The sequence below is a fragment of the Equus asinus genome, chromosome 13 (assembly GCF_041296235.1).
Source record: "Equus asinus isolate D_3611 breed Donkey chromosome 13, EquAss-T2T_v2, whole genome shotgun sequence".
Classification (NCBI taxonomy): Eukaryota; Metazoa; Chordata; class Mammalia; order Perissodactyla; family Equidae; genus Equus; species Equus asinus.
Window position 1 is genome coordinate 41,147,505 of NC_091802.1, and position 23,758 is coordinate 41,171,262.

The 23,758-nt window shown below is 58.5% G+C and overlaps 3 protein-coding genes across 5 annotated transcripts in view; all 3 read right to left on the reverse strand.

Annotated features, from left to right (window-relative positions):
* Positions 1-2,073: 2,073 nt before the first annotated feature.
* Positions 2,074-5,211, reverse strand: KRT16 (keratin 16). Its single transcript, XM_014833542.3, has 8 exons — positions 4,439-5,211; positions 3,883-3,965; positions 3,583-3,739; positions 3,308-3,469; positions 3,088-3,213; positions 2,577-2,797; positions 2,438-2,484; positions 2,074-2,325 (listed from the first exon to the last, which is right to left on the reverse strand). Exons 1-8 carry the CDS (start codon positions 4,946-4,948, stop codon positions 2,225-2,227), a joined length of 1,407 nt encoding a protein of 468 aa, XP_014689028.1. The 5' UTR covers positions 4,949-5,211; the 3' UTR covers positions 2,074-2,224.
* A 6,966-nt stretch (positions 5,212-12,177) lies between these two features.
* On the reverse strand, positions 12,178-19,526 carry KRT17 (keratin 17). Of its 2 annotated transcripts, none has more exons than XM_014833552.3 (9): positions 19,470-19,526; positions 17,547-18,331; positions 16,389-16,471; positions 15,823-15,979; positions 15,055-15,216; positions 14,324-14,449; positions 14,011-14,231; positions 13,895-13,920; positions 12,178-12,428 (listed from the first exon to the last, which is right to left on the reverse strand). In XM_014833552.3, the coding sequence occupies exons 2-9, from the start codon at positions 17,976-17,978 to the stop codon at positions 12,334-12,336; spliced, it is 1,302 nt and encodes a 433-aa protein (XP_014689038.3). In that variant the 5' UTR covers positions 17,979-18,331; positions 19,470-19,526; the 3' UTR covers positions 12,178-12,333. The 2 variants fall into 2 exon arrangements, with proteins under 2 accessions (XP_014689038.3, XP_070338150.1); XM_070482049.1 differs by lacking the exon at positions 19,470-19,526 and adding an exon at positions 18,582-18,716.
* Positions 19,527-19,916: 390 nt separating this feature from the next.
* The window catches only part of LOC106826299 (keratin, type I cytoskeletal 42), a 30,134-nt gene continuing 26,292 nt past the window's right edge, over positions 19,917-23,758 (reverse strand). Inside the window, exons 4-8 of one of the 2 annotated variants that reach the window (XM_014833548.3) lie at positions 22,585-22,746; positions 21,921-22,046; positions 21,436-21,656; positions 20,351-20,400; positions 19,917-20,238 (exon numbers count right to left, since the gene is read on the reverse strand). In XM_014833548.3, coding sequence (XP_014689034.1) covers positions 20,141-20,238; positions 20,351-20,400; positions 21,436-21,656; positions 21,921-22,046; positions 22,585-22,746 — 657 coding nt within the window. In that variant the 3' untranslated portion in view covers positions 19,917-20,140. The remainder of the gene's footprint in view (positions 20,239-20,350; positions 20,401-21,435; positions 21,657-21,920; positions 22,047-22,584; positions 22,747-23,758) is intronic. The other variant, XM_070482048.1, reaches the window with a different exon arrangement.

The window sequence follows — 23,758 nt, forward strand, 5'->3', positions numbered from 1 at the left end:
AAGTCAAAAAAAGACTTGAAAATAGAATGAAACACATAGGCAAAAGAGGAATTCAAAAAAGACAGAAAATAGAGGGGAGGAAATCATCAAATAAATAGCCAAGGAAATTTCCCAGAACTGAAGAACATGAGTTCCCACCTGAAAAATTCTGCTAAGTGCTCAATCCAACAGATGAAGACACAGCTACGTCAAAGCAGAACGTGTGATATTTCAGCCGGCCAGAGAGAAAGAGAAGAACCTAAAAGCTCCAGGGAAAGGGGTGGGGATAGGACAGTGCAAAGGATAGAGGATCAAAATAGCATGAGACTTCTCAGGGGCCACACTGAAAGTCAGAATGCAGAAAAGCAATACCTTCAAAATGCTGAGGGAAAATTCTTTCCAACCTAGAGTTCTGTACCCAGCCAAACTGTCGCTCAGGACTGAGGGTAGACTAACGATATTTTCAGACATGAAAGTCTCAAAAAACTTAACCCCTATGAATCCTTTCTCAGGAAACTACTAGAGGATGTGCTTCACTTAAATGGAGGGGAAAAAAGAAGAGGGAAAAAGAAAGAAAGAATGGGATCCAGGACACAAGGGCTGCAACAGAGAAAGAAGGGATGCCCAGGATGATGGTGAAGGGAGATTCCAGGAGGACAGCAGGCCTGGAGAGCACCCAGAACTGACCAGAACAGGAGGACAGAGGGCTCCAGGAGGGGCATCTCTACGAAGATGAAATTGATGGATGATATACAGTGTTTAACGTATAAAGACGAGATTTATACTTCTGGCAATGAATGAGGGAATAAATTAGTGGTAGGTACATAGAAAACAAGCAAATTGAAAAACAGATATTTATCCCAAGCATATTTAATATAGTATAAAATGTGACTCAACTGTGAATAACACTTAAATAGTCATAATTATTTCAGCCTTAAACATTTGTCTCATGAATATCTTGAGAGGGTGGGAAGAAGTGGGGAGGGGCTATGATGTATAAGAGAGCTAAATCCCTATCCTTCATGGCAGGAAGTCAAGTGGTTAAAAAATAAAACTGAAACAATCAAGAAATAGTATAAGCCTGTGATTTAGAAATAAGGAGAAAATACCAAAAGTAACAGCTAAAAGTTGAAAGTGGAAGGTGGGAATGGAGGAATGGGAGCCAGCCTAGGGATGGCTCTTTTTCATAAAAAGTCTTATTATTATGTTATACCTACATAACTTTGATTTTTTAAATTAAAATTTTAAAATATGGAAGGCACCCATGGCAAGGTGTGGGACGCTGCAATAGCCAGGGATGGTTGACTCGGGGAACAGGGCAGGGAAGGGCGGGAAGGCACCAAAGCGGGTTGAGACTGGGGCCAAGAGTCAGAGGGGAAAGGAAACATCTCGGGTGCTTAAGCAGAGGAGTCCTGATCATGGCTTTGATCTTGATCTTGACCAGATTCTTTTTAGGAAGATCCTTAGGCAAAAAAGGGAGTGGGAGAGATGGATGGCAAGGGGCTCTTGGTAGGCTGTGCCCATTTCTAGGGAGAGAGGACAGCTCTGAACATGGTGGTGGTTGTGGGAATGAGAGGAGCACGTGGGTGACCCAAAGAGGAGCCCAAAGGAAGAAGGCTCTCCCTTCCACCACCCAATACAAAAATCGTTGTGTTCAGATGTGAGGAGCCAAGAGGTAGAGTTAAGAGCTCAACCTTTGGAGCCTTTGGGTTAAAATATGGGTAGCTAGAGACCTGGGTGTGACCCTCTATCATGCCACTTACTAGCTGTATGACTTTGTGCAGGTTACTTGATCTCTCTGAATTCTGGGGGTTGTCTCAATTGCAAAATGGGCCTGACCACATCCATCTCACAGAGTTGCCCAGAGAATCTAAGGAAAGAACCTCTGTAAAATGCCTCTGCCAACACGTGTGAGCTCCCTCCTGTCCTGTGTCCCACCTTCCACTCCCACGATGGCATGAAAGTCTTCTAGGAAGACCCTACAAGCTCTTCTGAGCTTGATTTCCTGAATCCCTCAAGTGTGAGGCCCCAAAGGGTTCCTGGGAGGTACTGTCAACTCCCCTCCGATCAGCTCAAGAATAGAGACCACACATGTTTGCATCAACCAGAAAGTCAGCTTTATTAGCCCACCACCAGCGGAGGGGGAGGGGAGACAGCTGGGAGCCGCGCTGGGAGAACAAGGGCCCGACCCAGGCCTTCAGGAGGGGAGGCCAGCAGGTGGACAGGAGGCTCTGGGAGAGGCAACTCAGTGCTTGGAGTTCTGGCCCTGGCTGAAACTGGACGAGTCCATCTCCTTGAGGATGGACCGGGTCTGGCGACTGGAGGATGACGAGGAGGAGGAGATAACTGTGGGAGAGAGGAGAGGCGGTGAGAAGAGCTCTGAGAGCTAAGCAGACCCCATACATGGAGAAGGGGAGACTGGGGGCTCTGGAGCGCCCAGGAACCTCAGGAGCCTTACCATCGCGGGAAGAATAGGATTGGCTGGACATGTGCTGGGAGGAGAGGCTGTAGGGGAGAAGAGGCAGAGAGGTTAGATGTGCTGGGAGCAGTGGGGAGCTGAAAGGTCTATGGGGCAGGACTGGGGGCCGGGCACTCACTGGGCATCTTCTCCCTCCAGCAGGCGGCGGTAGGTGGCGATCTCCTGCTCCAGCCGTGTCTTCACATCCAGCAGGATCTGGTACTCTTGACTCTGCTGCTCCATCTCGCAGCGCAGCTGGGCCAGCTGCTCCTCCACGCTGCTGATCAGCCCCTGGATCTGGGCCAGCTGCATGCAGTAGCGGCCTTTGGTCTCCTCCAGGCTGTTCTCCAGGGATGCTTTCTGTGAGCAGGAGAGAGAGAAAAAAGAGTCAACAGTGGTGGTCACTCCTGTCCCTCCAAGTCTCTGGGTATGTTTCCTGAGAGGTGCATGGATTTTGACCCCAGCTGGGCTACTGAGGGGCCAGACAACATGGAGAAAAGTTACTCCACCATTATGGGCCTTAATTTGTCCATCTATATAATTTGTCCCACTCCTAGGAAAAGAGTGATGGAACTGTATCGTGGCAGTATTGAGGGGCTGGTGGCCATTACTGATGACTTGGGGGCTAGGGCTGGGCCAGGTCCTCATACCATGCTGAGCTGGGACTGCAGCTCGATCTCCAGGCCCTGGAACACCCTCCGCAGCTCAGTCACCTCGCTGCGGCTGGTCTGCACCAGCTCACTGTTGGAGGCCACTTCTTTGTTCAGCTCCTCTGTCTGGGATAGGAAAGAAGAGCAGAAGGTGTGAGGAACTGCAGAGATGCCCCCTGGCTGGGAAGCCCTGCAGGAGAGCTGATGGCCCAAGCCCCACCTTGCTCAGGAACCAGGCCTCGACGTCTCTGCGGTTCTTCTCTGCCATCTGCTCATACTGGTCGCGCATCTCGTTCAGGATGCGGCTCAGGTCCACACCAGGTGCAGCATCCATCTCCACGTTGACGTCCCCACCGGTCTGACCCCGCAGGGCAAGCATCTCCTAGAAAGGGATTCAGGGAGGTGGTCAGCTCAGTTGATGCCTTTCCTGTGCCCAGGCACATCTGCAACCCCACCGAATCAGCCTCCCACCCCCAACGCCAGCAGCAAACTCACCTCTTCGTGATTCTTCCTCATGTAGGCCAGCTCCTCCTTCAGGCTCTCGATCTGCATCTCCAGGTCCGTCCTGGCTAGGGTCAGCTCGTCCAGCACCCTGCGCAGGCCATTGATGTCGGCCTCCACGCTCTGGCGCAGGGTCAGCTCGTGCTCATACCTGGCAGGACAGACGTCAGGGCATCAGGTTCCATCTGTGAGGCTTCTGAGCCTCAAGACCTACTGGTCCACCCGGATGGACAGCCCCACTACCCGCCCCCTGCCTCTTCTCTCTGCCCTCAGCCCACCACAGCGGCTGCTCACTTGGTCCTGAAGTCATCCGCTGCCAGCCTGGCATTGTCGATCTGCAGAATGGGCTGAGCATTCTCAATGGTGGCCGCGATGATCTGCAGAGGGCGTGAGGGACAAGAGGCCTGGTTAGCCAAGACCCTGAGGTGAAGGAGAGCAGAGAGGGGAGAAAGGAGCCTCCCCAAACTTGAGTGCTGTCTGGCTGTCAGGTCAGGTCCTCTGCTCCCCCAGCCAGCCCGGGGTGCCTTCTCCACCCAACTCAGGGTGTGTAGGGAGGCACCCTACATCTCCCATCACCCCATCCTGGGCCAAGGCTGAGAGCTGAGGGTGCAGTGCAAGAACACTTGCAGGGAATTAGAGGTTCAGGGTTCCAGGCCCAGCTCAGACACGTAGATGCCGAAGAGGGACCCTCTGCCACCAATTCTGAGTGGACCTTGGCTGCTCCCCCAAGGCAGGCCTTGGTCTCCCTGTTTGTAAAGTGGAGATGCTAGCAAGCAGTTTTCTAAGAGCCACTGATGCCCTGGCATCTCTCAACATGCCACCCACCAGAGCAGCCCATCTGGCCACCCACCTTGTTCCTCAGGTCCTCAATGGTCCTGAAGTAGGGGCTGTAGTCCTTGGCCTCAGTGGGCCGCTGCCTCTGGTACCAGTCGCGGATCTTCACCTCCAGGTCGGTGTTGGCCTCCTCCAGGGCACGCACCTTGTCCAGGTAGGAGGCCAGGCGGTCGTTGAGGTTCTGCATCGTGATCTTCTCATTGCCAGAGAGGAGGCCACCATCACCACCACCAAAGCCAGCACCAAAGCCACCACCAAGGCCACCACCATATCCTCCACCGAAGCCGCCACCCAGAGCTCCACCAAAGCTGCTGCTGCTGAAGCCGCCGCCATAGCCGCCCCCCAGTCCGCAGGCTCCCATGGAGGAGTAGCGGCTGGAGGAGACCGACAGGCCGCCCCCGTAGGCGCTGGGGGCCCGGCAGGACCCTCCGGCCAGGACAGAGGACATGCGGCTGGAGCCACCACCGATGCCACAGGAGCCCTTCATGGAGCTGGAGGAGGTGAACTGGCGGCTGCAGGAGGTCATGGTGCCGAGGGAGGCGAGTGAGCGAGCGAGTTGGCGGAGAGAAGAGAAAGGTGCTCCAGGAGGCTGGGAGAATGCTGGGGCTGCCTCCAACCCCAGGAGCCTTTATATGCACCTGGGGAAGGCGGGGCCCTCCGAACTGCTGACTCCGGGTTCCCCTTTGGATTTCATCATTCCAGGTCCTGCCCAACTCCCCACTCCAGATTATTCAGCCCGGGGTGGACTCACTTTGCTGCATGCTGCTCGGAGTTCCCACCCAGCTTTGCGGGGTGTGGGGCCGAGAGAAAACATACAAGCGGGAGTCGGTCGTGACTCAGGCTGGGTGGTGGGGACCCAGCTCTGTTCCTGGAGCCCCAGGGACCAGTGGGGCCTTGGCACAGGCAGCTTCGTGGTGGCTGCATCCCCAGGCAGTGAGTCAGCCCATGGAAGGACTCCCTGCCCCACGGTGACAGCCTTGCTGAAATGGCCTCAGCGATGCCATCCCGGGGCTGTCTCGGGATGCAGCTGTGGGGATCCTAAATGCCTGGCTCTGCACAGGAGAGTTGGTTCTGTGGCCTCACTCTGCTTTGCTCACTGTGTGACTGAGGCCCCTCACAACCTCTCTGGGCCTCTGTTTCCCCTCAGTAAAGTGGCCTGGACTGGGTGATCTTGGAATCCTTTCTAGTTCTAAAACTTCTATGACTCTGTTTCCCTTATGGGATTTAATCCCAATGTCAGAGGCTGCCTTTGAGCCCCAGGACCTCCAGAAGTGGAGCGTGCCATGGACCCAGTACGCTCTGTGGAGCCAGACAGACTCAGCTTGAACCCCTGCTCTGCCACTTATAAGCTACATGGCATAGGCAGCCCTCTAGCCCCTCTGCGCCTCGGTTTTCTCATCTGTAAAAGGGGAGGACACACCACCAGCCACAAAGAACATGCATGAAGGACCCTGCCAGCCCTGCCCTTCAGCCTCCCCACCTTCCCTTTCCAGCCCAGCTGCCCCTCGCTTGCCTCCTCACGCCCACCTCTGTGCTCTGGCACCTCCCTACCACAACCCTGCCCTCTCCTCCGCACCCCGACACTCCCACCCCAACGCATTGCTACACCTCATCCCAGGCGCCCACTGTAAACTGTGGTGGGAGGGAGACCCGTCCTGCCACCAGGGCCGTGTGTGACCCCTGACTCAGCCATGGGCTACCCACACAGAAAACAGTCGTATCCAGTGCTCAAGTCCCCAACAGTTTCCTCTCACGTGTCCACAAATTCCAGGCTGGGCTTGGCAGCTTCATTCATGCAGTCCAGGAGAGGGAGAAGGCAGCTCTCTGGTCACGTGCCTCGCTCAGATACTGCAAGGAGTGCCCTGCTCATGCCACACGGCTCTGTGAGGGTCGTTATTCCTGCCACCAGTTCACAGGCGAGGGAGCTGGAAGAGTAAGTGGGCTTCCCTGGACAACAGTCACTGGGGAGCTGAGGTTTTGAACCCCTGTCTGTTGGCTCACCCAGCCCGGGCCCTTTCCACCATCCTGAACTGCCCTCTCTAGTGCCTCCAAAATATTATCATTGTCTTGAATTAACCCTGTGAAGGGGGGAGGGGAGAGGGAGAAACAGAGAGGGGGTGGTTCACCCAAAGTCACTTGGCTTTAAGCCATGAAGCCGGGACTAGAACCCAGAGCTCAGGCCATCTCCTCTCTCCCATGATGCCTTGCAGGCAAGTATGGACCAGGTATGTCCATTCTCATCTACCTCCCCACAGTGCCCAGGACAAGCTCCGCCCACAGTGGGCATGACCTTGGCCTGAGGGCTGGAGGCAGGATTAGGGGATGTGGACCTAAAAACGAGGCCTCCTCAGGGTTCTCTGGGGGTCACCCACATTCCTGGCTCCTGTCCTTGCTGTGAGGGGCCTCTGTGGAGGGGAGAGGAGCCAGGACAGGGCTTGCGTCAGCCTGAGCTCTGCCAGCCGATACCACCTGGAACCTCGGGCAAGAAATTCTCCATCTCAGCATAACCAGGGCTTTGTTACTGCTGCTCAGCATCCTGTCAGCTTGTAGGCACAGGGCCCAGAGGCATGAGCAGAACTGATGCCCAGCGACGCCTTCAGCGCCAGGCCTGGGAGAGAGAACTCGGCACTCCCTTCCTCCAACCCCCAAAGTGGGCAAAGGGGACTCTGGAATCTTGGACAAAAATCCCACCATCCCAGAGACCAGGATGGGCCTGGGGTTCAGGTCCAGTCACAGACTCATCACCCTCAGAACTGGAAATGACCTTTGAGGTCTCCAAAGGTCACCAAGCCCCAACCAGAGAGAGTGAAACACTTGTCCCGGGTTAAACAGCATGGAAGCAGAGGAGCAGAGACTCAACCCGGCTCCAACACCCTAACTGAGCTCCACGCCGACCCTCCCAGTGATCTCTGGGAGCTCCTTCTCTGTCCCCAGCACCCCCCGCCACTGGGATCACTGCCCCTCCTCCCGGTCCTGGAGGCGTCATGGGTGGGATTACACACAGGCCCAGCCCTGGAGGTCTAGGGGTCTGCCTGGGCTGAGAAGCTGCGGGAAGTTGCCAACCAAGCCATCAAACCACTCAGTCCACATGGCAGACCAAGCACCCACTGTGTGCCCAGCACTCGGGGTGTGGGGAGTTGGGGAGATAATGACAGAGTCTCTGACCTTGGAACTTATCACTTGACCCTGGAGGGAAAACTAAGGCTGGGAATACAGCACCACGTGGCAGGAAATGTGGGGGGCTTGGCCTGCAGGATGCAGCTGGGTAAGACTCTGAGCCTCAGCAGTGAAGGAGGGGGCTGCCCCTCAGATCCTCTTCAGAAGGGGCCTGGAGTAACCAGGAGAGGCTCCAGCGGGGCCTCAGAAGATCTGAATTGGCAGAGAAGGAGCAGGGGCAGCCTCCCACCAAGCTGGCACTCCTCCTCCAGGCGGTGGGTTCCTTCCCACACCTAGCCTCTTTCCTCTCTCCTTCGTCCCGCCCCGTCTCAGGTATGAGGTCATCTTGCCCCTGAGTTGGCTGGGAAATAGTATTGGCCAATGCCACGTCTCAACTTGCAGTGGTTCCCAAACCTGACCAAGCAGCAGAATCCCCATCCAGATTCCCGGGCTGTCAAACCCACTGCATCAGCATCGCACACAAGCCTGACTGTGGGGATGGTTTCCAAGCCCCCAGGGGATTCTGGTGACCAGCCAGGCTGGGAAGCAGAAGGCAGCTGGGGCAGGGAGGGCAGGGGAAGGAGGCCCCAGGGAGACTGAGGGGAGAGAGGGGGCTGCTGCAGGGCCCCGCCCCTGGTGGCAGCCGGAGCCACGGGCTTCGTGCAGGATGAAGAAAGAGAAGAGCCCGAAGGAGACAGGACAGAGCAGCCTGAAGCTGGGCAGGCGGGGCCAGAACTTGGGCAAGTCGTTCTTCTTCTCTGAGCCTCAGTTTCCTTCTCTGGGAAATGGGAATGTCAACACTGCTTCGCAGGCATGTTAGAGGATTAGAAGTAAAGTAAATGTAGTACCTGGCACAGACTGGTGGCTGCCATTGCATTTACTCACAGGTATTTATAAAGTACCTACTACATGCCACATGCTGTGCTGGGCCCTCAGATGCAGAGAAAGAGAAAGAGAATCCCCCAGGGCACAATGTCTGGTGGGGGAGACACGGTAATCCCAATACCGTGTGGTCAGGCCGCCATGGGGCCCAGGGGACCTGCAGGGAGGGGCCAGCTCCCTGGGAGTGAACGAATGTCCCCTGTCCAGGCTCTGGCCCCATGACCGCTCCCAGGATCTGGGTGAATCTGTGAGCACCAAGCCTGCCTTAGATGGTCCTCTCCCCTCCCCAGTGTTTGATGCCCCTCTTCTGAGGGTGGGGGCTGTCACAGCCCCTCGTACTGGTCTGCACAACCAGGGAGCCCTCAGGGGAGCCCGTGGCTGGGTCACGCTCGGTTACAGCCTCAGCCCTGTGCCTGGTGGCAGAACTGCCCCCCCTTTACCCCCTGTTCGCCTCAGCCCCCCACAGCCTGGGGTGGCACAGGAGACCCGCACTGCCTAAGGGCTGAGGGAGTGCCGCCAACCCCCCACTGTGTCCTGCTCACTGCCCCTACACTGGGGTTCCTCGGGGTCCCTGAGGGCCAGGGCCTGTGTCCCCTCCTCCCCCAGGGCCAGGTGCAGACCCAGGCACAGAGCAGTGCAATGCCGTGGACCATGCTGCTGCCGTGTCATCTCCCTGCAGGAAGCCCTGCCAAGCCACCCTTCCAGGGTGTGGGCGTGGTGGAGGAAGAGTCACAGGGGCTGGCTGCTGCTGGGCCAGGGCCTGGGCCTGGGAATCAGGTGTGTGTGTCCGTCATATGAGAGTGGGCGAGGCAGTGCCCAGGGCAGTTGCAGACCAGTCCGCTGATGGGGGTGAAACAGGCTGTGCGCTGGACGGGTGGGTGTGGACGAACTGCTGGAGAGTCCTACAGCTGGGTGCCCCAGTCCAGCCACAGGCACACGTCCCCAGCAGCCTGGGTCAGCTTGGGGTGCCTAGACAAAGCCACCAAATTTCCCCACACCATCCCGAGGGGGACCATGGGCCCCCACCCCTAGTCACTCCTCCCTGTGGATCCCACCTGCCAGGGCCTGGGCTGAGCCCTCCTGGAAAGGGTGGGGCTTTCCCTCTCTGGGCCCAAGACTATCCCCTGAGGACTCCCAATCCCAGCAGGCTGCCACCTCGCTTCTCCTCCATCATGGCCTCCTGAGCTGCCCACCCACTCTCTTTGTGGTCAGGGGCTGCTCCCAGAGCAGAGGGGCAAAGTCTGGGGCTGCTTCTGACCAGCCCCACACTCTGACCCCTCCTCACTCACCCCATCATAGGAGCGAACCTGCCTAAGAGCCGGGGGCGGGGCAGGGGGTGGGGCTCTCGACTCCTCTTCCCAGCACAGAGGTCTCCCTCCCACTCCTGCTCCACCCCTGACATGCCAGGCTCCAGACAAGGGCTGAGTCACTGCTCCTCGGAGCCTCAGTGTCCCCATCCGCACAATGGGGAGCTTCTTCCCAGACCCTCCCTGCTTCCTGGGACTGTTGTTCAGATAAATGAGATCAACTTGCAGGTGAGCCATCCTTGGCCCCCCGGGCTGGTTCTTCTGGTTGCAGCTGGATGTGCGGTGGGGGTCTGGTGGGTACAGTGCTTCCCTCCTGATTGCTGCCCAGGCAGCTGAGAGACGCCAGTCTCTGAGGGAGCCACCAGCCTCTGAGGGAGCTGAGCCCACACTCCCAGCCGGCTTTGAGTCTTGCAGTTGATGCTGCAGGCCCAGGCTCCTGGACTCCAGCCCGTGGTCCTGCCACAGAAGGGAACTCGCCATCCTCACCATCCCCATATCAGGGCCCGAAGGGCCGTTAGCTGGGGCTCCTCTCACCCCTCATTTTACCGCGGCTTCTGAGGTCGGAGAGGACTACGACCTGCACCAAGTGCCCACACCCAGCTGCCCACTCCAGCGACAGCGCTGGTGCCTCTGCCCCACCTGCCCCTCTCTGGCCTCTGCTAGTCCCAAGCCCGTCTCCGCACCAAGCCTGGGGCATGGGGGGCCTCCGGCTGCTCCTCCCCCTTCCTGGCCCGGGGCCCCACCCCCTGGTCTGATTCTGCAGCAGCAGACAGCCCCAGGCCTGTCCGTGAATTGGTGTGGGGGCTCCCCTCCTCTCACTAACCCCTTCCACCTGACAAATAAAAATGACAAGTAATAGGACATATTGGAATATATGAGGAAGCCATTTGGTGTAAACCTAATTCGGCCTGACTTTGTTTTTTCCAAAAGGGCCTGACTGGCCATTGAGCACGCATTGTATATCTGCTTAGACATTTTCTATGGCCAGAACAAAGGCTCTTGAGATAAAAGTGCAACTTCCCCCCACATTGGCATTTCCTGAGGGATAAGCATTTTTCCTTAGGCTAGGAACTGATTGCTGCACTCACCTTTGACCACCCAGCTCACCTGTGACCACTCAGCTGGAGACAACAGACTGCCACCCTGCTGTGGTCTCTGAGACAGAAGACCTACCTGCTGTTTCCATCAATCGCTGTGCAGACAGAGCAGTCTCGCGACTATTGTAAAAGGGACATTTCAATCATATGTGAAACACCCTCTTTGAGGGTATATAACCACCCTGTGTACCCCCACTTCTTTGGAGTGCCCTGTTCCTTTGTGGAAAGACTCTCCCGGGTTATAATCCTCAGATTTAAGCTCATAATAAACTCACCCAAATTTTCATTTATAGATTGGATATGGATTATTTTCGTCGACACACCCACCCCACTTCTTGGAGAAAACCAGGAAAGCAGGCCGGCCCCACCCAGTGGTTTCCGGATTTACTCAGAGGAAGACTTCCAGGTATCAGGGCTCCTCCCCAACTGGCTCATCACCCGCCCCGAGAGTGTAAGGGGCTGGGGCCCAGAGGGTCCTGGGCATGGCTGGGGCAGGACTGCCCCTCCCCACTCTCCCATCTCCAGGCTGCTGGAACGCAGAGGAGACAAACTGCCAGGAGGCTGGTGCCCCTCTTAACACCCCCATCCTGAGCAGCAGCTGACTATTTGAGGAAACACCCCTGAGAGAGGCCCCAGCCTTTCTCCCACTGCCCCCTGGGGTCCACAGTCTTCTCCAGAAGCACAGGCCTCCAGCTCATATTCCTGGAGTACCCCTGGGGGCCCACAAGCCCTCTTGGGGATTTCCTGAGACTCACTCAGGAACCTGGGCCCTGACTAGCCAGCCCGCCTCCCCTTCCCCACCCTCGTGCCTCTCCCAGAGGATCCTGCCTCCCCTCTCAGTCCTTGCTCACCCCCTGCCCCCTCTCAGAGGAGGGCACGGCCCCCAGGACCCTGAGAAGCACTCGGTTGGATGAGTCATCCCTCAGGGGTCTGGCTCCCACACCTGAGAACTTCTTGTCCATTTAGTCACAGGAAAAAGAGGCTTAGCAAGGGGGTGTGACTGCCCGAGGTCACAGACCTACTTATAGGGCAAGAAGAGGCCACCTAAGACCCCCTCTGATGTGGTGACCCCACCCTGGGTCTGGCACTGCCTGGACCACCTTGCCTTGGATCCCTGGGCCTTGGGAGATGCAAAGTGCCCCCTGCCCCCAGCTCTGCCCAGCCCTACTCTTTACTAAGATGGTCTGTGATGACCTGACCTCCAAGCCAACAATAGTGGGTGTCCATGGACTCCACCTCTGCCTCCTGTGCCCCCAGGTTCACCCATTTCTCACTGGGGCCCACCTCAGTGGCCACGATCAGGATGCATTCCGTGAGTGAGTCAACAAGCTTTATTGATCAGGCAGAGGAGTGTGGGAAGGGATCGAAGGGGTGGGGAGGGGGCTGTGGCTGGGGAGGCCAGTGGCTGCAGGGCTGACGGGGCTGCCGCCTCCCTGCCCCTGGGGGCTGGCTGGGGGAGAGCTGAGTCTTCAGTGGGTGGTCTGGTGGACCTGCTCTCGGGAGGAAATGACCCTGCCGTCCTGGACCTCTTCCACAATGGTGCGCACCTGGCGGGTGGTCACGGCTGCAAGAGACAGACATGGGAGGTGGGCAGGGGCCAAGAGACCTTCGCTCAACCCCCAGCCCCCAGATTGGAGCCTGCTTTCTCCCCCACAGCCGCTTGGTGTCCAGGCCTCTCCTGGCCCCTCAACATCACACTACACCTGTCCCTCCTGTCCTTGCCACTCATTCCCCACTTCTATCCTGTCCCTCTTCTGGTGTCCGGGAGTGAGTCCTGCCTCCAGATGAGTTGCTTGATGCTGACCCACTGAGTCCTTCTACAAGAGACGCACCAAGCAGCCTGGGCGCTACAGCAAACGGGGTCTACCTCCATTTCTCTGCAGTCCCGAGGGTGAGGACTGTGCTCCTGTCTCCCCCATCAGACTGCGATCTCCAAGACAAGAACCTGGTCCCCATCACCCCCAGTAGGCTAGACACCCCAGGGCTAAGATCTTATCCTCCCCCAGGCTGGGATCTGGAGGACAAGGACCTAGTCTCTTTCTCCCATCAGACTAGAGACCCCAGAGACAGGACTGCTTTGCTCATCTGTAGAGTCTCCAGTGATGAGGATTTTAGGCTGGTTAATTTTAAAACTGCACATGAGAAGCAGGCTCCGAGCAGTGGAATTTGCTTGCCCTTTGTTGGGAGGCATTTGCATTTGTGGGGAGAACCTCCATCTGTGGAGATGCCTCCCTCTCTGTGCCAGGGGGAAGGGGGATGGCCTTGTCTCTGGAAACTCTTAATGCAGAAGGCAAGAACTTAAGTTGGTTACTGTCTGGCAACCTCATGTAACTGATTTAGGGTGGTGGCTTCTGGCCTTTACTTAATCCGATTTGATTCTTATCTAAAAGTTGTGGGACCACCCGATGGCCAGACCCCACCTGCACTGATACCATTTTAACTTTTTTCCATGTTCTTTCCTTTGTCTTGTAAAGAGACGGCTCACATACCTATGCCTTAAATTTAGCCTTACTCTCCAGCCATGTTTGCAGCAGTAGCGGGAGCAGCAGCAGCAGCTCCTCCTGCCCGTGGGCCCTGTTCCCAAGCAGCAGCCTGACTGCCCGTGGGTCCTGTCCCCATGCTATTCCACACTATTCTCTAAATAAAAGAGCACTACTGCCAGATCTTGAGAGTCCAAGAAATCTTTCTTTCGACTCCTCAGCTCACCGACCCCACATCATCAAGAGCAAGGATCATGAGACTGTGTCCCTATCTCCCCATCAGAGGAGAGTCTCCAGAGCTAAGACGATGTCTCCCCTGTCAGACTAGGATCTCTAGGGTAAGGACCATCTCCCTGCCCCGCCCCCATCAAACTCCCTCATCTGGTTCCCCTGAGCATGGACCCTGAGCCCTAACGGGTCCCTTCCCCCCTCCCCACCCCTTTTGAGGATCAGCCATCATTTCCTGGAGCTCCTGGGGACCCTCCCCCAGCAATGTGCAGATGGATGGCCTGACCCATGCAGCCCCGCCCTCAGCTACCAAGATCCTTACGTTCTCTGGGCTTGTACTGAGTCAGGCTGCAAAAAAAACAGAGAGGAGATTAGATGTGGGTCTGAGAGCCCCACCCTTGCCCCTGGCCCCAGCCCTGGCCCAGGGCCCCCACTCACTGGGCATCCTCTCCCTCCAGCAGGCGGCGGTAGGTGGCGATCTCCTGCTCCAGCCGTGTCTTCACATCCAGCAGGATCTTGTATTCCTGGTTCTGCTGCTCCATCTCGCAGCGCAGCTGGGCCAGCTGCTCCTCCACACTGCCGATCAGCCCCTGGATCTGGGACAGCTGCATGCAGTAGCGGTTCTCTGTCTCTGCCAGGCTGCCCTCCAGGGATGCTTTCTACAGGAGGGTAGGAGGAGCAGAGGTGAGTGAGGGTGGTCAGGGCCCCCTCCAGGACGCTGGGCACACCCCACGCCTGGCTGCACCCCTACCATGCTGAGCTGGGACTGCAGCTCGATCTCCAAGGCCTGCACCGTGCGCCGGAGCTCCGAGATCTCGCTCTTGCCACTCTGCACCAGCTCGCTGTTGGTGGCCACCTCGCGGTTCAGCTCCTCTGTCTGCAGAAAAGACACAGGACAGTGCAGCATGAGCCTGGGATCCCTCTTCCAAGTCAGATGACTCCATGGTCTCCACATGCTCAGCCCCTTCTGTGCCCAGACCCAGCACTCCCCATAACACCCCTGACCATGGTCACCTTCCTGACCTCCCCTGGGCCCCTCAGGCCTCCTCCCAAACCTCACTGTGGGAGCCGTGCCTTCTCAGCAGCTTCCCACTTCCCAAAGCCCAGAAGCCTTTGAAATGATGTTGAGTTTTATCTTTCATCCCTACAAGTGGAAGGCACAAGAGTAGGAAACTCGAGAACCAGCCAGGACAGGGGCCCAGACCCTGGTGCTGGTTCCTGACTTCCTGACGGAGAGGCAGAAGCTCCCAGGGTCTTTACCCTTTGGCTTCATTCCTGAGGGGCTCCCCTCCCATCCCCCAGATCCAAGCTTTAGCCAGGCTCTAGGCTTGTAGATGCAGAGGGTGACACCAAAACCCCTGGGGTCCCTGCAGCTCCCTGAGGATAGGCCACCCCAAGATGCCAGGCGCTCGGCTGACTGTCAGGACTCAGTCCTTAAACCCCACACCCTGGGAGAGGACTCTGGCCTGCAGCAGCCCCCACCTTGCTGAAGAACCAGTCCTCGGCGTCCTTGCGGTTCTTCTCCGCCATCTTCTCGTACTGGTCGCGCATCTCGTTCAGGATGCGGCTCAGGTCCACGCCAGGGGCAGCGTCCATCTCCACGTTGATCTCACCGCCCACCTGTCCTCGCAGGGCGTTCATCTCCTGTGGGGGATGGAGATTGTGGGAGTGGGCATCTGGGCCTATCCTGACCTCTCACTCCCAACCCTTCCCACACAAGCTCTCCAGACCCCTCCCGAGGAGTCCTTCATTCTGCCTATCCTCTCCCCTCTGACCCTCCTAAAAACTTTCGTTGTCTGCTCTGTATGGGCTCTGCCTCCACCATCAGACTGGGAGCTCCCTGTGTCTCCCCCTTAGACTAAGGGCTCTCCAAAGATAAAATCTAATTCTTAGGTCTGTGCCCCCAAAATATCCCCTCTAATTTCCAAACTTCTACATAGGGCCCAGATTCGAGGATTTGAACTGAGACAAGGAGGAGACCACCTCGCTTATCCCCTGTCCTTGTGAGGGAGGCCAGATGGGCAGAAGAGGCGTTTGCAGGCCCCTGGGAGGTTCCCTGGATGCAGGGAAGCAAGGTGGCACATGCAGGAGGCTGCCCTGACTCTGGCTCTGCAGACAGGGCAGCCCTGTAAGGTGACCAGCTCTGGTGCACCTGCTCTGCTGTCTTCCCACGGCCTCAGCCTTGGCCCAGCCCCAGAGCCCTGCCACCCACTCCACAGCCTCTTTGACCTGCTGCCTGGGGTGCCTCACCTCCTCGTGGTTCTTCTTCATGTAGGCCAGCTCCTCCTTGAGGTTCTCAATCTGCATCTCCAGGTCGGCTCTGGCCAGGGTCAGCTCGTCCAGCACCCTGCGCAGGCCGTTGATGTCGGCCTCCACGCTCAAGCGCAGGGCCTGCTCCGTCTCGAACCTGCAAAGGGAACCAGAGACTTCAGACTAGATGCTTAGACTGGTAGAGCCAGGACCTGGCCCTCATCCCGCCTCCACCAGAGCTCTAAGGGCTTGTAAGGAATGATGAGGGGATGGAGTGGAAGCAAATTCTAGCCTGTCCCTGGGGCCCCTGGGACCCCGCAAAAGGCAAGGCCCCACACCCACCCGGCATCCTTGCTTCTCTCCTCTCTGCCTCCTGCCTCCCTCTCTTCCATCACCTGCCTAAGCCCAGCGACCATCAGAATTTGCTGCATCCTGGACTAAGAGGTAGGCTCTTAGCTCCTGGGACTTGCCCACCCCCAACTCCTGGACCTTGCCAGAAGCAACCGAGGAGTCCTGGGGTGGAGAGGGGTGCCCCAGCTCCTCCCTAGCCCACTGGTAGGGCTCACTTGGTGCGGAAGTCATCAGCAGCCAGACGGGCATTGTCGATCTGCAGGTGGATGCTAGCATTGTCCACGGTGGCCGTGAGGATCTGGAGAGAAGAGAGAGTAGTCAGGTCATTGGGTGTGGGCATCTCAGCCCAGACCAGGGTTCTGAGATGAGTCTTCCTGGCCCAGGGGCCAGGATGCAGCTGCCTTCTCCAAGAAGGTTCCCCTCCCCCCAAGCCTCTCCCCTTTACTGTGCTGCAGTGGTTGGCAGGGGCCAGGCCAGCAGGAGTCTGATGCCCTGAAACTTACCTCCCCTGCCCCCAGGACCTGTCTCCCCCGACACAGACCCCCAGGTCAGGCTCTGCCTTAAACAAGAGGAGGCAGTCGAGTGCCCAGCTGGGAATTCGGAGAGCCAGAGCGGAATGGGAGAATGGCCCCAGGGCAGAACCCCAGAAAGATGAGGAGATGTGGGCACCCCCTCCTTTTACAGTTGGGGAGATGGTACCTCTGAGAGGCTCCCCAAAAAGGAAGTTAAGGAGCCCTCACCAAAGAGCATTTCCAAATCAGAAGCCATGAGCCCCACTAAACCCTAACCCCGGGCCCCAGCAGGCAGCCCTGCCCCCCCCTCCCCCCCGAGGTTTGCTGAGCCCATTCTTGAGGAGGCAGCAGGAGGGATGGAGAAGCCAGAAATATCCCCAAATAAGGCACACAAGAGGCCTCCTGAGGGCCCGCCCCTTCTCTCCAGCCTCCTCCCAGCAGGTGTCATCAGGAGCTCACTCAGACCCTTCACCCCACCATCGCCCAGAATCCCCCTCTTACTCCAAGGAGAGAGGTGTCCACATATCTGGCCACCCCATGGGCCCCGCCTTCCACGTGCATTCACTCATCCTATAACCACACGAGGTGGCAAGAAGCTCTGTGATGAGGAAACTGAGCTCAAAGGAGCTCCTCAAAGCCTGCTTGTCCCTGGTCCAGGCTGCTGCCCACGAAAAAGGGAAATGTGGGCCACATAGTGCTGCCAAGGTGGACTCCCAGAGGCCAAGCTGGCGCCAAGCAGTCCTTGGCTCCCCAAGACCCTATTGCTGCCCCCAGGCTGGACTCTAGGCCTTGGTCAAGGGCAGGAGGTGAGGAAGGAGAAGTCCTGCCCCTCCCAGGCCCCCTCTCACCAGCAGGCCCTACCTTGTTCTTCAGGTCCTCGATGGTCTGGAAGTAGGGGCTGTAGTTGGGGGCGGGCCCCGGGGCCTGCTTCTGGTACCAGTCGCGGATCTTCACCTCCAGCTCGGTGTTGGCCTCCTCCAGGGCACGCACCTTGTCCAGGTAGGAGGCCAGGCGGTCGTTGAGGTTCTGCATGGTAGCCTTCTCACTCCCCGCCAGCAGCCCATCAACACCACCAAAGCTGCTGCCATAGCTACCGCCAGAGCCGAAGCTGTAGCAGCTGGAATAGCTGCTGCCCCCAAGGGCACTGCCCAGGCCACCAGCAGACCCCAGCCTGCAGGAGCCGGCACCCAGGCTGCCAGACAGCCGGCAGGAGGTGCGGGACGAGCCGCCTCCCAGGCCAGAGGAGCCCTTGATGGAGCTGGAGGAGGTGAACTGGCGGATGGTGGTGGTCATGCTGGCAACAGCAGGCGGCAGTCAGGCACGGAGCAGAGCAAGAGGGTTCGAGAGGAGAGAGGCCCAAGGCACAGGTTGCTGCTGGGGCTCGCCTGCCTCCTTTATAGGCCAACCAGTGGGCGTAGCGATTACGGCAGGCTCGCTCCTCTGTTTCCATTCCCCTGGGCTTTCATCACCGCTGGCTGCCAGCCAGCTCCCAGGTGGCTGTGGGCCCCCTCCCCTCCCACCATTAGGGCTTTGCCTCATTTCTCCGAAGCCCCGTGCTGGGCGTCTGCATGTGCATGTGCGTGTCTCTGGTCTCAGGCCCGTCACCTGTGATTCAGGCAGGCCCTCCAGCTACGCTTTCCCATGACCTAATACGGAGAAGAGAAGAAGGCAGGACGTCACCGTCACTGGGCCCTCCCAGGCAGCTGCCACCCCAGCCCAGCCCTCCTGGACCTTGTGTCTGATGGGGAAGCAGGTTACGGACCAGGCAGCCTCCAGGCTGAGGTTGCTCTCCTTCATCACACAGCACACCCCACACGGTGCTGGCCCTGGGCTGGGTGCTGGGGAGGCAGTGAGGACCAAGCCCCATCCTGCCTTGGAAACTGGCCCTAAACCCACCTGGCTCACCACATAACACCGTGACTCTGTCAAGTCTCAGATTACCACCCCATTTCACAAGTAAAGGAAATTGGGGCTCAGACAGGGTGGTGTCCCACGGCCCCACCTAACTCCAGAACTGAGCTGGCTGGCTACACCCTTTGTACCCCTGTGCCACAGCCCCCACAGCCCTCCCCCCGGGCCCTGGGCGCACCATCCCCTTCTGCAGAGCCCTGACCCAGACAAGCACTCCAGGGACTGTGAACCCATCTGGCCAGCTTTCTGACCCTGCCCCCATCCCTGGGACCACCGGTGACTCAGTCTCCTCTTCTAACCTTTCCCCAACCCCTCTTACAGGTGGGCGTCCTCGGCTAGGGTGGGCAAAGAGGAGCTTAGCTGTAGGTGGGGAAACGGCAGGCTGGGAGGGAAGCGTGGTGGTAAAAGGGGGCTGAAAGAGCTGTGAGGGGCACCCCCTTTCCACCCTTCCTACCCCTCCTGTACCCCAAAAGGCCTCAGGGCGAGGCGAGGGGCATACAGCTCAGGTCCCAGCCAGCTGGAAACTGCCCAAGAAGGGGGTCTTCCTGAGACCCCACCAGTAGTCCCCCTCCCCAGTAACCTCCCACAAAGCACACCCCCCCCCCCAGATCCCTGATGTGCCCCGCAGGACAGGTCGTGTGTCTGCCCACCACCCCCAGCCCAGCCCTGGGTCCCAGGGTCCCGGCAGGCCCACTGGGCAGAATGTAGTCGTGTCTCAGACTGCTGATGGCTTCCACTTCCCAGACAGGCCCAGACAGCCCCGGCCAGCAGCTGAGAGAGATTCTCCAATAGCCCAGCCGCTGCCAAGCCATCAAAGCAAACAGGACGCCCCCCACGCTCACAGGCACAGCAGCCACCCCGCCCCACACACACCTCGGAACCAGGCAGAGCCGGTCTGGTTTCCTGGGCTGGCTGTGCCGCTGCCACCCGCTCTCCTTGCCCTGGACCACTCCTTGAGAAAGCCCCCTGCCCAGCCCCTCTCCCTCTGATCTTGAATCTGGATCTGCCCCGGGACGAGGCACGGAGTGCTCTCTAACTGGCGTGGTTCCCCAGAAAATCTATGGGGCCCTCCCAGGGACCAGTCACAGGCCATGGGAACCCTGGGGACTGATTCTTAGAAACTTTCCCAGCCTGATGGCCTGTTCTAACCCTTCACCCTCAATCCTTCTGCCTCCTTCCCTCTGGGCCTCCCAGGAGCCCCAGGCCTGGAGGGGGTGGGCAGAACAGGGTGGCAGGTGACAAGCGCCACCCAAACACTCCACAGACCCCCCTCCCTCCAATCCCTCTGCCATATTGTCCCAAGCCAAGGACCAGACCAGAGCACACGAGGCATTGACCTTCTGGCAAAGCTTTAATAGCAGTCACTGGGGCAAATCCAGGAGGCCCCCTGGGTGAGGGGCTGCAGGAAGCAGGTACAGAAAGGCAACAGCTCTTGGGTGGGGGCCCAAACCGGTAGTTGGGGCACAGCAGTAGCACACTGGGAGCTGGAGGCGATGGCTGCCCCTTGACCTTCAAGGCTGGGGTGTTGCAGGTGAAAAGGGGCTTCAGTGGGTGGAGCGGTGGACCTGCTCGCGGGTGGAGACCACCTTGCCATCCTGGACTTCCTCCACGATGGTGCGCACCTGGCGGCTGGTGGCCGAGGCTGCGGGCCGTGGAGGAGGGGGCACAGGGAACCTCAGGCCAGAGCCCCTCCCGCAGTCTCCCACACTTAAGGGTCCTCAGCCTCTCCCCACTCCCTCTGGGCAGGCTCTTACCTTCCCGGGTGGGCTGTGAGGCCAGGGACGAGGAGTAATGGGTGGCCAGGCTGCAGGGAGAGGGGGACCTGTCAGCCAAGGGATGCCGGCAGGGAACCCAGCCCCTGGGAGCACTGCTGGGAGGAGGAGCAGCTGGGAGGCCAGGGGTGAGGGGAGAGAGGTCCCAGCAATCAGAGAGAAAGCACAGCTGGGAGAGCAGGGAAAAGCAGGGCAACCACAGGGTCAAAGGGCACAGGTCCAGCGCATAGGAGTAAGGAGAGAGCATCCCAACAGAAGACCGGAAGGCCGGGAGGCACTGCGGTTAACCAGGGATTTACAAGGAGAAGCTGAGCAAGTGGTTTTCCATATCCTGAAGGGCCCAACAAATAAACTCAATTAAAGCAGGAGATACTGTGTTTAGACTCTGGATGGACTTCACCATCATCAGGGAACAGAAGCTGGAATACGTGACTAAGCATGGAGACTCCAGGACATTCTCAGCCCCCTTACACTAGGGGCCCATCAAGCTTCCCAGCTCCAAACCAGATTACCACCCACTCTGTTCCTTATCCCTCCTGGGTGATAGCATCACCAACCACACAGTCATTGGAACCAGAAACCCAGGGTCAGCATCACCCACTGCATGTGCTCATCAACACTTACGGAGTCCTGCCCACGAGCCACGCTCGCCCCCACGCTCAAGCTTCCAGCCCTGCTGTTTTTAGCTATAACACAGCTTCTGCTGCCTCACCTCCCTTTCCTCGCCCTCCGCCCCCAGCCACAGCAGGACCTCTCTGGCCTGACGCTGCCACAGCCTCCTCACAAGTCTCCCTGACCCCGCCCTGGCCCTCTGATCCATTTCTCCCTCTAAGCCATCCTGAGGATCATAACCCTCCATGGCTCCCCATTGCCTACAAGCTCCAGTCCAGATGCTTTCATTTGGCCTTCAGTGCTCCTCACAGTCAGACCCCGCCAGGGTTCTCAGTTTCACCTCCTGCGAAACCCCACACCTCCTCCTGGCCTTGGTGGGTGCTGTCCCCTCAGCTCAAACATCTCTCCCTGGGTGAAGCGGCCCCCAGCCCACTGGAACAGGTGCCCCCACTCACTGGGCATCCTCTCCCTCCAGCAGCCGGCGGTAGGTGGTAATCTCCTGCTCCAGCCGTGTCTTCACGTCCAGCAGCACCTTGTACTCATGGTTCTGGCGTTCCATGTCACAGCGCAGCTCGCACAGCTGCTGCTCAATGCTGCTGATGAGCCCCTGCAGCTGGGCCAGCTGGGTCCCATAGCGGGCCTCAGTCTCTGCCAGGCTGCCCTCCAGCGATGATTTCTGTGGGCCAAGGCATAGGCAGCTGGCTGAGACTGAGCTCGGACCCTTCCTTCCCCACAGTGGAGCACCCATAGAGGGGCCCACCTGTGGGGTTGTGGGTTCTGCAGCGTGGCAGGGTCGTGACTGGGGCAGAGGGGGCCCCGAGCTGCCAAGTGTGAATGACACGCTGGGTGGGGACTCTCTGGTTCTCCCACTGGGGGGTCCAAGAGGCTGGGCCCATCCTGGGGTGACAGACTCAGGGCAGGGAGGGGACGGAGGCCCTACCATGCTGAGCTGGGACTGCAGCTCGATCTCCAGGTTCTGCACGGAGCGGCGGAGCTCCGTGATCTCCGTCCTGCTGCTCTGCAGGGCCTCGGTGCTGGTGGCCACCTCCCGGTTCAGCTCCTCCGTCTGCAAGGCAGGGTGGGCTGAGGGGGCTGGGGGAGGCGTGCAGAGGACAGGAGCCGCCCCTGAGCCCTCACCCCCCACAACTGCTGTCCCAGGACCTCCCTGGCCTCTGTGGGGCCCCACACACAGCGTGCCCCGCTGGACCTGAGCAGAATCACCTTGCTTCACCGTCATCTGCACCCCTTACTCCTGCCAAACTGCAGGCGCAGCTCAGAGCCAGGCGCCAGGCTTTACCCGTCCTGTGCCTATGACCATCCAGGACTGTAGATGCTCATGGGGAGTTTACTCAGGGCCGGAGTTATGCATCCAACACACACAGCCACACACAGCCAGCAAGGGGCCAGGAGACCTGACTCTGTTGCCCAGGCCCCAGTGAGGGTGTGTGACTTGAGGCCTCTGAGCCCCACAATCTGCCAGAAACACGAGAGATTGGTCCAACTGGCTTCCAAAGGTCCTTCCAGCTGGGACAGCCTGTGAGTCCACAAGTTTTCATTCAGCACACAGCACACGTGCGCACACCTGCTCACGCGTGGCCACCCACCTTGCTGAAGAACCAATCCTCCGCGTCCTTGCGGTTCTTCTCCGCCATCTTCTCGTACTGGTCGCGCATCTCGTTCAGGATGCGGCTGAGGTCCACGCCAGGAGCCGCGTCCATCTCCACGCTGACGTCCCCACCCACCTGGCCTCGAAGGGCGTTCATTTCCTGGGCAGAGAGGAGAGCGGGAGCTCACCCAGAGCCATCCTGGGGAGAGACCCTGGGGCCTGCCTTCTCTACCTCGGAGAGATGGGTGCAGATGACAGACAGACAGATACAGACAGACCAACAGCTCCTCACCCTGAAGGTGAGGCAGGTGTCATCATGTCCCAAACGTGCAGGCCTGTGGATATCAACGATCTCCCCAAAACACACTCAGGGTCCACCCCCAAGGTGTGCTGTGGCAGGAGAGATGGCAAATGCCCATCACGGTGGAGGACGAGCCAGGACAACCTCACTCACTGTCCTGACTGCCCACCTTGTCCCCCACCGCCAACCACACAGCACCAGCAGGGGAGCAGCCCTATGTCAGTATCGGCTGAGCCAGATCTCATCAAGAAATGATAAATTGCTGGGGGGATGCAATTCACATAACCGGCCTCAAAGCCAGGTGGAGACACTTTCTGGGCACCTGCTACTTAGGACTAGGCTCCCCCAGCTCAGGCCAGCCCAGAGGTCGACTGAGAAGGAAGCCACAAGGCTCATTGGTCCCCCTACAAGGTCTTGGATCCCTGTCATTGGGTTGAGCCTTGAGGTCCCTGGGAATCGGGCACAAGAGGTGGCAGACCTGGTGGAGTCAGACCTGGGTGTGTTTACGGGTCAGACAGATGGGAGGGAAGACCGCTGTGCAGCCTTGAATAAATCCCTTAACCTCTCTGATCGCCAGTTTCTTCTCTGGTAGACGTAGGAAAGAGCTCCCTTCTCCCAGTGCTGCTGCTGGTATCAGCTAAGATAATTGCTGTGAATCACTTGCAATGTGCTGGGCAGATGCTCCTTGTTGTTATGACTATCGCTATTATCATTCATTATAATAATTAGCATGCGTGTTCTTAGACTGATTCACTCATTAGATAGTTAACTGTCACCACGCAATGGACTGTGCCTCCAGGGACCAAAAAATGTATCTTTGTGGGGAAGAGGGCCCTCCAGGCCTCACCCAGGACCCTCTGGGGGTCTCCCA